This window comes from Epinephelus moara, chromosome 24, assembly GCF_006386435.1.
Source record: "Epinephelus moara isolate mb chromosome 24, YSFRI_EMoa_1.0, whole genome shotgun sequence".
NCBI classification, from domain to species: Eukaryota; Metazoa; Chordata; class Actinopteri; order Perciformes; family Serranidae; genus Epinephelus; species Epinephelus moara.
In genome coordinates this window covers 3,140,711-3,154,336 of record NC_065529.1, presented here as the reverse complement: position 1 = coordinate 3,154,336, position 13,626 = coordinate 3,140,711, and the positions used below count along the sequence as shown (strand labels likewise).

At 44.1% G+C, this 13,626-nt stretch overlaps 1 protein-coding gene across 1 annotated transcript in view; it reads left to right on the top strand.

The window, feature by feature from the left end:
- The window catches only part of epha8 (eph receptor A8), a 343,673-nt gene that overhangs the window by 324,173 nt on the left and 5,874 nt on the right, over nucleotides 1–13,626 (top strand). Inside the window, exons 17-19 of the mRNA XM_050038788.1 lie at nucleotides 884–1,033; nucleotides 1,123–1,313; nucleotides 2,211–2,369. Of these exons, the coding sequence (XP_049894745.1) occupies nucleotides 884–1,033; nucleotides 1,123–1,313; nucleotides 2,211–2,369 (500 nt within the window). The remainder of the gene's footprint in view (nucleotides 1–883; nucleotides 1,034–1,122; nucleotides 1,314–2,210; nucleotides 2,370–13,626) is intronic.

Here is a 13,626-nt window from a genome sequence, read left to right as displayed (position 1 = left end):
CCAAAGCCGGACCCCCAGCCCATCCGACCCGCCCCCCCACCGCCGGCCGCACACAAAGTAAAACGTAACGTAAAGTTACTGAGGTTAGGTTTAGGGGGAAAAAAAACATGGTGAAGACGTACCTTTAAAATGACTCAAAGTTCACAAACACTTGTCTCCTGGGGAAAGATCTTTGTTTTGTGACCTATCCTCTATCCCAACCTGCCCTCTCACTGGAGTGCTCAGCACTGCTTCCTTCTTTACTCCCGTCATTGCATTGGTCACATGATTTCAGCTTTCCAAAATAAATGGGTTATACAAGAATTACTGGCTCATCATTGCAGTTGCATCATTACTTTTTGTTTGAAAGCATACAAACAGCCTTTCCAACAATGCATCTTACTGCCCATGACACTCAGCTCCAAGCCCCTTTGTTCTTACTGAAATCTTTAGAAACATAAATAGAATTTCATTTTTAAAAACCATTCAGTAATTTCCTTTATCAGCTGGTCACTGTAGTATTTAGCAAATTTTACTCAAACGGGGGAAAAAAGTTTATTTGTTGGGGACTATATTCAGCGGTGGATTAACCCATGTTTGGTGCTCTAGTGAATATTACCAGCATTAGGAGGGTGTATGTGCGATTGAGTCGAAATAAAGTACAATGTGTGTGTTTGTGGTAATGAAGGGACATCACCCAGTGCAATAGTGTGACTCATTGTTTTTTTTAATAGTTTTTAGACAACAGTGGAGCTCTATGGCACAGAGGAAGAAGATGTATCAGGCTCTGGATACGTGGAATTTGTTGACAACACTAAGAAAAATAACTGACCAAAAGATGTCTACTTAATCTACCTCAGAAAGTCTGATACACCCTGTTCAAATGTCTTCATGCTTCTGACAGGGTGGGAAAATTCCAATCCGCTGGACTGCCCCAGAGGCCATCGCCTACAGGAAGTTTTCCTCCCCCAGTGACGTGTGGAGCTATGGAGTGGTCATGTGGGAGGTGATGTCCTACGGAGAACGACCATACTGGAACCTCACCAACAGAGATGTGAGCTCTATTTGTTAACAAACTAACCTTTACTGTATTTTCATAGCACACAATGTAGTCTCATTCATGTTTTTGCTGTACATGTGCAGGTGATCAAATCTGTGGAGGAAGGCTACAGGCTGCCTGCTCCTATGGGCTGCCCTGGTCCTCTACACACTCTCATGCTGGACTGCTGGCAGAAGGATCGCAACGAGAGGCCACGTTTTTGCCAGATAGTCACTGTTCTTGACAAGCTAATCCGCAACCCAGAGAACCTGAAATCTATGGACACACTCTGCAGGTGGGTGGGCCACTGAATGGATCCATGTTTGCAGTGAAGCAACATGGGTGCATTGTGTCACATGCCCAGGAAGTCTTTTGATTTAATTTGGCCAGACAGTTCGCCAACATTTAATCAAATATTGGTTCATGTGATTAGCGGATTAAGCTGCAAGTCAAAGCAAGGCACCATCTGCGAGGGGCTGAGAAGATGATCTCCTGGACAATATATGGTGACAGACTGTTAGGCTACTAAGTAACTGTCCTGGTGTGGGAGACAGAGTAAATCCAATCTGATCCCGCTGCTATCAAACATGAGCCCGGTGGGATAAAGTTGCAGTCTGAAGTTTCCCTCAAAGTTCTCTGGCAAATGAAGCGAGCCGTCATGTTCGTTTTCCAATAAGCTCATCTCTGATAGATGCACTGTGCATTAAGTAAAAGCCAAGCTGTGATATTGACATTGATCTGCAGTGAATCTGAGTGCAGGTTTGAGAGGACACCAGAGCCAGACCTGTGTAAATTGCTCAGTTCAGTTCTTAGGTCCTATGGAGTCAGTGGTGCATGGCATGGTGCATCTATGTGAGTGTGTGTGTTGAGAGATATGGCAGGTAGAGGAAAAGGCACAGGAGAAGGAGAAGTGTTAAGGATTTCTCCCTGTATTAATCTACCCAAAGCAGCCATCCTGCAACCACAGCCGCCACCTCTTCTCTATCATTTTAACTGCTATTGATTTTTTGCCTCAGTTACTAGCGCATTTCAATGCAGCCCTTTTCCCCAGTCACTCTGCCTCTTGCTCACTTTCTGCCTCTTTTCTCATTTTTGGACTCCCTCCAACTAAACTAATCCTTTTGTCTTCCCATTCATCTTCCTCTCTCTCTTCCTCTGTCTATCTATGGCCATCCGTCTCTCCTGGCCACAGTTTAAACAGTCCTCCACTGATGGAGAGAGCTATCCCCGACTTCAGTAGCTGTAACTCAGTAAACGAGTGGCTGGACACCATAAAGATGGGCCGCTACAAGGACCACTTTGCAGCAGGGGGGTACCAAACTCTGGGACACGTCATAAGCATGAACCAAGGGTGAGTACTGACGGTGATGGAACTGGTAGTGACTCAGAAGTGGTGCTGAGCTGTTAGCTCTTGGCACTACTTAGGTGCTGGGCTCTACCAGCCAATGTATGTAGCTTAAGGAGCCTGTAGGGTGAGAAATCAATCAATGTGCTGTTTGAAGGAAGTAGTAGCTTCTGCACTCTTGGAACATTTTAAAACTTCTCTTAGTAAATCTCAGAAAGTTAGTGTGACCACTGCTGTGTTTCTGCACCACTCATTTTCTTTGTTAATTACCACCTCCACAGATCCATCTAATGAGCTCTGTCCACTGAGCACACATGCACAATAAACCCTCCTACTAGTGCTGCACGATTAATCTAATCGCAGTTGTAATCGCGATGTCAGGCTGTGCGATTACATAACCGCATAGAAGGCTGTGATTTGCAATTTAATGTAAATAAATGTTAACGTGTGTGCCTGTAAACGTGACTACCTCTGCTGTAGTGTGTGGAGTTTGTTGACATTACGCCCACAAGCTATCCTGGTGTGTGCAGCACGTATGGTCAGGTGACTATTCGGCGTGCAGCAGTGACGAACATAGACGCTGAAGAAGAGCATGAGCATGAAAGAAAGACGTGCTGTGTAAAACTTGAAAAGTTAAAGTCGCCACGTCCCACGGCAACATGACCAATCTATATCAGCACTTGAGACAGCACAGAGAAAAGTAGGAAGAATGCATGAGAGAGAAAGCCAAGCCGTGTAAAGTTAAAGACAAAGAGACAACTGAAAGCCGCCAGAGCCTCATAAAACAACATTCAAGCACAGTTACGCATACATTGTAAGTGTCACAGGGAAATCACAGACTCCTTAACAAACTATATAATAACAAATTAAAAATTGAGCAAAATTTTGCTCGGGTTTGGCCCTCTTGACATGCTGCTGTGTTGTACTATGGCCTATTCACGTGCTGGAATTTGTCATTAACGTGACAACTCCTGAACGCAACACAGGCTCTGCTCCGCTGTGTGTACAGTGTCGTGCTGCGCTGCTGTGCGAGCTGCGTGTTTGACTGTGCATAAACAGCAGTCTGTTGATGGTTATTTACACACTGTCCATAACAATAACTATGATTATTGTTATGGACAGTGTGTAAATAGCAATAACTATAAACACGCTCATAGTTATTGTTATTTACACACTGTCCATAACAATAACTATGAGCGTGTTTACATGGACAGTTTAATTCCTTTTCATTCAGAATAAAAGTTCATTCCTATTAAAAGTGATCTTGTAAACACCTAATTCGGAATGAAAATGGCCAATGCAATTGAAAATTGATTGATTTCATTCAGATTTATTTCATTCCGAATGAGAAGCCATCATGTAACCGCACCCATTGTCAGGTGCCCCCCTAATATAATGTAGGGGAAACACTGAATTAAGCAAGAAGACTGATGATACCATTTATTTATTATATTGTAATAGCAATCATCACAAATCGCGATATTGTCCACTCAAATCGCAGTCGCACATTTTTATCAAATCGTGCAGCACTACCTCCTACAGTACCTTTATACCTAAGCCAGGGGTTAGGATCTTATATTTCAATCAGCCTTGAGTCTGTCTTTCAAAACCATCATCATACACCATGACCACATCACTCCCATAATGTGAAAGTAAATTATTTTTGACCACATCACAAAGTGTGTCACTCATAAAAGCTGATATCTAGAATGAGGCAAAGTCTAAAATACTGTCCAGTATTATGATAATTTGTGTTGGCCACAAACAAGTGAAGGTCAGGTGAAAGGAAAAAACTTGAGGTGTGGAGGGATAAATTTCCTGCTTAACACAGAATTGTAGTCCAATCAGGAGAGACATGTTTTGGTTAGGAAAGAAAATATTTAATTATAAATGCACATGAGAATGGAATGTGAAAATGTGAAAAGTCTTTGGCGATTAGACCCCTTCGAGATGGTGAGCTATAAGGAGGATGATGGATCCGTAGCCAATTAGGGAGCCCCCCTGGGGTCTAGACGCTGGTGGTGGTAGAGGAAGTGGAGAAGAGATGAGGATCAGATGGATGGGTGCTGATGATCCGGATGAGAAGAGGAATGAGTCTTCGGGTTTATCTTTGACCTTGGATGTGACGGCTGGAGGTGAACGGGGTGGAGGAGGGGCGGCGATTCTGCCTAGAATGACAGCTGAAAGCAGCAGAGGAGAGAACAGAGTGCACGCCCGGTGGCAGCTGATTGGAGGAAGCAGTGGGAGTGGGAGAAGGAGAATTGTGAATGAATGAGCACGGAAAGGTCTTCCTGACTGAACTTACGCTGAGCTTCATTTCAATCAGGAGAGACATGTTTTGGTTAGGAAAGAAAATATTTAATTACAAATGCACATGAGAATGGAATGTGAAAATGTGAAAAGTCTTTGGCGATTAGACCCCTTCAAGATGGTGAGCTATAAGGAGGGTGATGGATCCGTAGCCAATTAGGGAACCCCCCAAAACAGTGTGAGGAGTGAGAAGGATGACAAACCGTATGACGTGAGGCAATCCTTACCTTACCGGGAGGCAACAGGCTTCTAACAAAACAAGCAGATAAAGATTAGTAGGGAATGCATTGCAGAAGAAGCATGGGCAAACTGAAACGAGGAGGCAGTGAATGTGAAAGGACAGATTTGAAGGCCTGCATGACTCCTGAATGGGGTAATTTAACCTTGATGAGAACATATGGTCAGGATGAGACTGGGACAACAAATGGGGAACTGCTATCTAGAAAACGGGATGTGAGATGAGCATGGAAGGGAAGTGGCAGAGGGAGGCTTGGATAGATCTAACCACCTAGATGAAGCTAGGGTGAAATGGCAGTGGCAGGGGATGAGGTCATATGGCAGAGGGAAGGCTGGGATGGCATGATTCTGGAGGCCATGGTGTCTATATGTTGAACGAAATAAAAGGTCAGCTAGGACCAACAGAAATGAAAGATCATAGACCAAACATAAATTAAGGTCAGAAGACCAAACTTAGGATAATGCAAACAAAAGGCAAAGGTGGGGCAACCAAACATAAATTAAAGTCAGAAATTTTCAGCATGACCGCAACAGAAATTAAGGGTCTGATGACCAAACTGAAATTAACGTGATTGGTGCAAGGTCCTAGTGACCTGGGCCTATGTATGCAGAAAATAATAAAACATCAATAAAGACCTAATGTAAATAAAAGGTCATAAGACCGAATGAAAATTAAGATCATAAGACCAACTCAGTAAAATATGATCCGGCGACCATAAAGAAATTAAAGTCATCTTGACAAACAGAAATTATGGCCCGTCGGCCGAAAAGAAATTAACGTGTATAAGCATGATGTCCCGTAGACCTGGGTGCACAAGCTGGAGTCCTAAAGACCATCAGTAGAACAAAATAAAAGGTCGGAAGGCCGAACAAAATAAAACGTCACATGACCAAACAGAAACTAAGGTCGGAAGACCAACTTAAATAAAATGGATAAATTAAAATAAGGTCCGACGACCAAACATAAATTACGTCCGATATGACAAAACAGAAATTAAGTGGGTCCCTCTGACCAAAGAAAATTAAATGTTGTAGGGGAAACATACTGAGGCGGTCCAACGACCTTGGTCTGGTGCATGAGGTCCACAGGCCATGGGGGCATTTGCATGAGGTCCCGAAGACCAGGGGTGTTGGAGCATACGGCATGGGGTCCCCAGATCATGATGGAGCATTTGCACGAGGTCCGAAGACCGAGGGTGTTAGGGCGTACAGCATAAGGTCTTATGGGCCATGATGGGGCATTTGCATGAGGTCCTGAAGACAGAGGGAGGCAGAGCATAAAGTATGAGGTCCCACAGACCATGGTGGGGCATTGGCATGAGGTCCCGAAGACCAGGGGTGTAAGAGCATGCAGCATGAGGTCCCACAGAACATGATAGAGCATTTGCCTGAGGTCAGAAGACCGAGGTTGTCAGTGCATACAGCATGAGGTGCCACAGAACATGATAGAGCATTTGCATGAGGTCCGAAGACTGAGGTTGTTAGTGCATACAGCATGAGGTCCCACAGAGCATGGTAGAGCATCCATGAGGTCTGAAGACCATTTGTGTGAGGTCCCGAAGACCATGCAAATGAGCGAGAGATCAGGCGAACGAGGTAAAAGGAAATGAACCAATAAAATTGCATTAAATCACGGCCAACTTGAATAAATGAATACAGCAGAATATGTCCCAGGACCAGCAGATAGAGAATTGGCAGATAGAATTTGTGGTTATATAACCAAAATGGAATATTCATGGGTGATGCATGATTAAGGATTATAAAACGATAGGTGAGCAGTAGCGTATGAGCGGGTGTTCATGCATGCAGCATATAGTTGGAGGGCCACGGGTGACTGTGCAAACGGCATGAGAACGCGTAGTGCATGGGTATTGAGGGAACGTGGGATAAATGACAGCCATCCTAAACGAACTGAGGCAGACAGAATTGGAAACATGAACGAGTGCAAGGAACATAGGACTGCACAACAAGCAAATTTCAGGTCAGCAATAGCAATAAGATAACCAAACAGAAATGGCAATTGGCTGATGCATGACTGTCGCTCCATCGAATATAAAGGTGGGCAATAGGACAAACCATAACTGGGATTTGATTGAAGGTAGCAGAAGAGGAAACTATGAAAGACCACCACCAGCTATTTGCATGAGTTAGTGAGAATTTGGGGAGCAGAAATCTGATTTATGAATTGGTGCTAGAATGGAGCCATACCTAGCTCCCCCCAAAAACCAGTGGGTATTTGCTACCCACTAAAAAAAAAAAAAAAAAAAAAAAATCTGCCCTGGTCCTTGATCCCTGTCTTTGTATGTTATATTGATGACTTTTTGTTTATTTATTTTATTTTATTTTATTGTTATTATTTATTTTTATTAAACAGATGAATTTATTTATTTATTCGTTTATATATTTTCTTCCTACCTGTATTGCTCAGCCTTAATAGATATTACCAACACTGATTGGGAAGTGCAAAGCTAGATGCATCTATCTCAACAATAAGTGGATCAAAATTATGCCCAAATAGATGTAGTGGGTCCTATGATAAAAGCCCTACCGCTGAACTGGACAAGTGTCACTAAGAGGATTAGAGATTGCATGGGCATCTTCGAGTGTATACTGACCGGCTACATTTCCCCTACCGGCAGTTAAAAATGTTTAAACAATTTCCCCCCGGGGATTAATAAAGTATTCTGAATCTGAATCTGAAGTCGACGAATGATGCTCTGGATCACTGCTAAATACGAACAGAGCGACATGGCACAATGATGCCATGTGCATGAGGGGGTGATCACGCAGCTACTTGCTGAGCTCAAATGAGTTGACAACTACTATACATGTCCTTAAAGTGCGTGAAAACAGGAAAAGATCGGGCTGATTAGAGGCTGCCCTGCATGCTGCTCTGCATGACGGGATTGAGGCATGTTCCGGGCCGATTCATGGATGAAATCGTGAATGGCGAATCTGAGATGGATATAATTGTGAAGGGCAGCTCGAATTAAGTTAGACCATTTATGACTGGGAACTGTGATTACCAGAACTGATCAGTGTGCATACCACTGAACTGCAGACAGACTGGAAACATGACAATTAAAAAATAGCACAAGGGTTGAGAAAACGCCTGGAGCGCCACCAGGAAGGAGCTGCTTGCGAGGACCTCTTAATAGAATAGAATAGAATAGAGCGAACCAGATGATTGAGCCCCAGCCGTCATGACCACAGTGTGTGTCAGAATGGTGGTCCAAAACATCGTTGCTACTAGGTGAAATAAATCTCACTAAATAAAAGCCCTGCAGGTGCAAACTTACTGACCCTTTCTTAATGTGCATGTTAATCGACCATGGTGGAGGGAGCCCAAGACGTGCCAATGGCTACTTCTGTATTACTGTCCATATAATGATGATAATAATGATAATAATAATAATAATAATAATAATAATAATAATACATTGTATTTGGAGGCGCCTTTCAAGACGCCCAAGGTTGCCTACAGAGCATGGAAAAGATCAGTAAGACATCATTAAAAGAAAACAACAACATAGGAACAAATATAGGCTAGTGCACAGTGTCCAGATAGAGTGAATATGTCAAATTTTTTTTTTTTTTTTTTTTTGAGGATGCGGTATTGTACAGGAAGTCAATGAAGTTGGATGAGAACAGGGGTGATGAGGTCAGATAATTAGATACAGGTGATGATCCGGGCGGCTGAGTTCTAAATATGATAAATGACAAGAATCAGGCAGATGGATGTAATGGTACTGCAATAGAGGCCGCCATTTTATCCTTTGAGTATTTTAAATTTTTTATTTATTTATTTTATTGCCACCTGATGAAACAGCTGTTGTGAGAGCACGTGCATACTGTAGACATGCATGCGAACTACGCTGTGTTTCCTAAAAGAAAGGGAATGCGAATAAATATGAGTGCTGCAATGAGGCGTTTTTAATTGATTGTGCTAGAAATATTCTGGGTCACCTGAAAAACCCGCACAACCCCACTGGGGAATCGCTGAAGGGCTTATGATTGAAATGATACAGGAAGTGTGGTAAGATAGCGGCATGGTGCGCACGTGAGTTTATTTTATGAATGAAGATGAAGAGGAAAAATCGCTTAGCTTAAAGCGAATACCATAGAGAACGGAGGGCATAGTGTGCCTGCTTAATATGCTCACTTTGATGAAACCCAGTGAGCCGAAAATTGAGGTCCGCCGCTATTGCAGTATTACGGTAATTGTTTTCCCATTTAAACGGGAGTGAAGGGAGAATTAAATAAATCACTTCATATTAATGATGCAGTGATAATATTGTCTGCGGCACTGAATGGAGTAGTAGGCTGATCAAATGAGACACACTTAACTTAACAGTGAGGGAGGCTGATGATCAGATGGCTTAAACCGACGGCTCTCTTGCTGTGAGGGATTTGGGAGCTCCGGGGCTGGAGAGGCTGGAGACAGAATGAAGCGCTGGTTCGGGGTGGACGCTAGCTGAGTGGACCGGTCGGCTGAGAGTGGCGGCCGCTGCATGAGGAGGCCTGTGGTGATTATGACGATGACGAGGCGGAGGTGAAGCATGTCCAGGGACTGAAGCGAGGTGTGCGTGGAAGCTTGGCTGGAGTAATGGGGGACGGCGCGTGGCAATCCGGGTGTACGTATGCAACGTGTCTGTCCCGGAGAAACAAATCATGTTACGTGTAGTTTGGGCCCACATCTTGAATCCGTACACGACACTGAGCTCGAGACTGAAGAAGAAAACGGAGGCAGAAGACACGCGTTGACAATATGACTTAAAAAAAACAGGTGAAATTGCCTGAACTGGAGGACTTGATGAATGAGAGATGATTCCGCTGCTGCTGAGGAATCGCACAAGGCTGTACAATCAGCAATAGACTGCAGGGAAAAAAGGTAAGGTAAGGCAGCGATTCAGCCTAGAATGACAGCTGAAAGCGGCAGAGGAGAGAACAGATTTAAAATCTCGTAGTGACAACCTTATTGGCTGATGGAGGCCGTGGCTAATTACGATAGGACAGCAAGAAGAGTGCATGCCCGGTGGCAGCTGATTGGAGGAAGCAGTGGGAGTGGGAGAGGGAGAATTGTGAATGAATGAGCACGGAAAGGTCTTCCTGATTGAACTTACGCTAAGCTTCATTTGTGTATCAGCTCTATGCAGAGCCTACATACATGGCCTACTCCGTTGAGAGCATTTACACTTGCAGGGTGGTGTCTGTGTCACTCTGCAGTTACACCTCCAAAACACTAGTCGGCAGTGGGGTTTCTGTGAAGAGCTGCAAAATTTAGTTGATCAAAAACACACCCAAAACACACATAAAACATGGCTTAATGGCGACAATTTCAAACACACAAATTGGCTTCATTATAACTCGCAGCATTCACAGAAAAAGCACTTTTACTAGACACATTTTCCCCACAAATACAACATGCTAATGTTATTAGCACAAGCCAATGGCATTTTAGATGTTATAAATTAGCCTAATGGCCGGCGGAGAGTCCTCTACTCATATGATGCCAGGAACAATAGCAACACTTAATAAAGGTAACATTACAAAATTCAGCGTCGTTTCAGCTCACAAGGTTCACCGACAAAACAATTGTCTTATATTAAACATGTTTTCCAAACATATACTAGATGCTAGCATTATTAGAACAAGCCTATGGCATTTTACATGGTATAAATTAGCCTAGCAACTAGTGGTGATTTCCTCCAATAATAGGATAAATCACGCATAAGATTTAAAGTTTGCAGGGGCTTCATTGTCTTCACAGTGTATTGTTTCTTATCTGTGAAATACAGGTTAATAAAAGCTTTGTTTCCACTGAGGGAAATGGTTTCAGCTTACAATAATAGACAGGAGGTCTGCGTGTAGTTACATTTCTGGGGAGGTGCATGTCAGCCTACGGCGTTGATTCTATGCAGAGGTGTAAATTGTTTGATTAACTGATTGAATGGTTTTATTTGATGATTAAAGACACATATACAGAAAAGTGCTATAGAAAGTTACACTGCACGGCAGTCATTACCTGTTACAAATAAGCCCAAAGGCTTAATTCTATTTATAGTAGCCTTCTAGTAAACACTTAACACACCACACCACAAGATAAAGCAACACAACAATAAGATGAGTTCAGATAATACAATCAACATACAGTATAAATATCAGGCAGCGGGGCAGCTATATCAACATGCTCTTGTTGTCTTGTTTTTAAAGTTTAAAGTTAAACTGAAATTGAATATGCTACATGGTACTTTGAACCAGTCTTTACCAGAACTACTGTTCACACATGCTAAATAACTCCAATTGTGTCTTCTCTGCTGTTTTTTTGATCAGTGTCAAGCCACTGTCAGTGAAGCTCAGCAGTTTCTGTATTTCACCTAAAAGGGCTCATCAGATAAGGCTAAGTACCCCTCACTGCAGTGTGCATTTCAAGGGAGAGTCAAAAGTTTGTCTCTGGGCTGTGGGATACAGCCGGGCAGCTGAGAGTCAAGCCAGGGCTAGTCTGGGGACACTCCTTTCTAAAGTGTGTTTAACACACCGGCGAAAACGGCCGGCAACAAAGCATCGCCTCTTGCATTTTTGAAAAGGACACGCCCTCCTGGAAATGTGTGCTCCCCCTTTTCTTGTCCGCAAGGAAACAAACACACAGAGAGCTTGAAAATGGATGCTGAGAGATTTAACTCCTTTTTACCAAACGTGTGCTCAGTCCACAAGATTGTGGAAATGAAGGACTTACAGCGACTTGAGCCATTTTGTACCGCTACACGTGTTTCTAGTCAGACTACGTTTACGAGCACAAGAGTTCAGCGAGCCGCCAAAGGACCGCCCTGCGGATTTACTATTGGTTCTGCAACGTAGGGAGTTTTTTTATACTCTGAAATTGTATCCGCCCATCTAAACACAAAATCAGGGAGAAAGTCATCAGTCTTTAGTTAAGTAAAGCATCTAAAGACTGACTTGTGAGTCTAAGCCAGGGCCTGCAGAACATGCTGGAAACCTCCTGGCCTCCCTCTGGTTCTCCAACATGCTCTTCTGGCCCTGGCTTGACTCGCGGCCGCCTGGCTATATCTCACAGCCCATAAGCAGCCTCCAGCAAGCCCCACTGACCCAGGCTGTACTCTGCTCCGGAGAACCAGAGGGAGGGCAGGAGGGCGGCGGGGTTTGTGCCCACAGCCCTCTGTCGGCTTTCCTCACACCACCCATGGATGTGGTGCTAGGGACTTTGTCTTTTTTTGTAGGGACTGTAAAAAAGGACTGAAAAGCAGTCAGTTCCACAATAACACATCAATTCATTAAATTCTGTGCTCCATATTGCAATGTTTCCAAGTCACTTTAGCTGTGATATTTGGTGTACTGCACCCTGTGCTCCCCTTGTGTCACTCAGCCTATGAGACTGCTTAGCTGGGAGCAGAGCAGAAAGCAGCTCTGGAGACCAGTCTGCTGTGACCCCAGCACTGAGTTACTGGGTTAGTGGGTTCGCGCTGGCACAATTCTAGTTGCTACAGCAGATCTGTGTCTAGAAGTTCCAGCAGCTCTCCTCATGGCAAAGTAGGAGTGCGGGGTGCACTAGCTAGTTGGAGTGGAAATCACCAGAGGACCCACATTACCATATTATCACAATACTGAGGTCACAATACAATATTATTGCAATATTGTGATATATAAGGATTTATTACCTTTTTTTTTTCCAATCTGCAAATTATTTCCCCAAATGAAAACCTTGTCAGAATCAGTTTTACCTAATGCGGTTTTCAACAGCACTGTATGAACGCAGATCTTTGCATATGAGTAGGTGATGGACTGGGTTATTTTCTTAGCTCTCTCAGAGTTGGATGGTAGTTTTGTCAAGCTAAATGTGTCCAGTGTTGGGCGATTTTTGCACAGAGCAGGTTTAGGCTTTTTTGTGACTGTCATTTTGAAACTGCGCCCTCTCCAAACATGCTGATTGAGAGAGTTGTGCTCGTTTTCCTCACTCTGGAATTACTTATTTCATTCGGACCCGGCACCATTGCGCAACAACTTCATGGCCGCATTGTTTACTCCAGAGAGCAGCTGATTGCCCTGAGGCCGGCCGGCTTGGCAGCCGGAACATCGGAGATACCAGCTGAACTGTGGAGGAAAACACACAGAGGATGCAAGGGAGGAAGTAAACAGCGGCGGAAAAAAGCAGGGTTGAGACAACGGAGGCTTATGGAGAAGAGAAGATATAAGCCGTGTCTCCCCTCTCTCGTCATGGGCAACGTGAGGTCGCTGGCAAATAAGATGGACGAGCTGACAGCGATCGCCAGGAGTCAGAAGGAGTACCGGGAATGTAGTCTTATGTGCCTCACTGAGACATGGCTTCACCAGGACATTCCCGACAGCAACGTCTCCATCAGCGGCTTCCAGACTGTTCAGGCCAACAGGGACTGCACCGAGAGCAGTAAGCGCAAAGGTGGGGGGCTTGCCGTTCTAGTAAATAACCTGGTGCAGTCCTGACCATATTTCTATTAAGGAACGTATCTGTTGCCCAGACATTGAACTGTTTGCTGTTGGACTCAGGCCGTATTATTTGCCCAGGGAGTTTTCACATGCCATTATTGTAACTGTTTACACCCCCCCTCTGCCAACCCGACGTCGGCATGTGACGTCATTCACTCCACCATAGCCCGCCTGCAGACTTAACACCTGAGTGCCTTCATAGCTATCTCGGGTGACTTCAACCATGTCACCATGG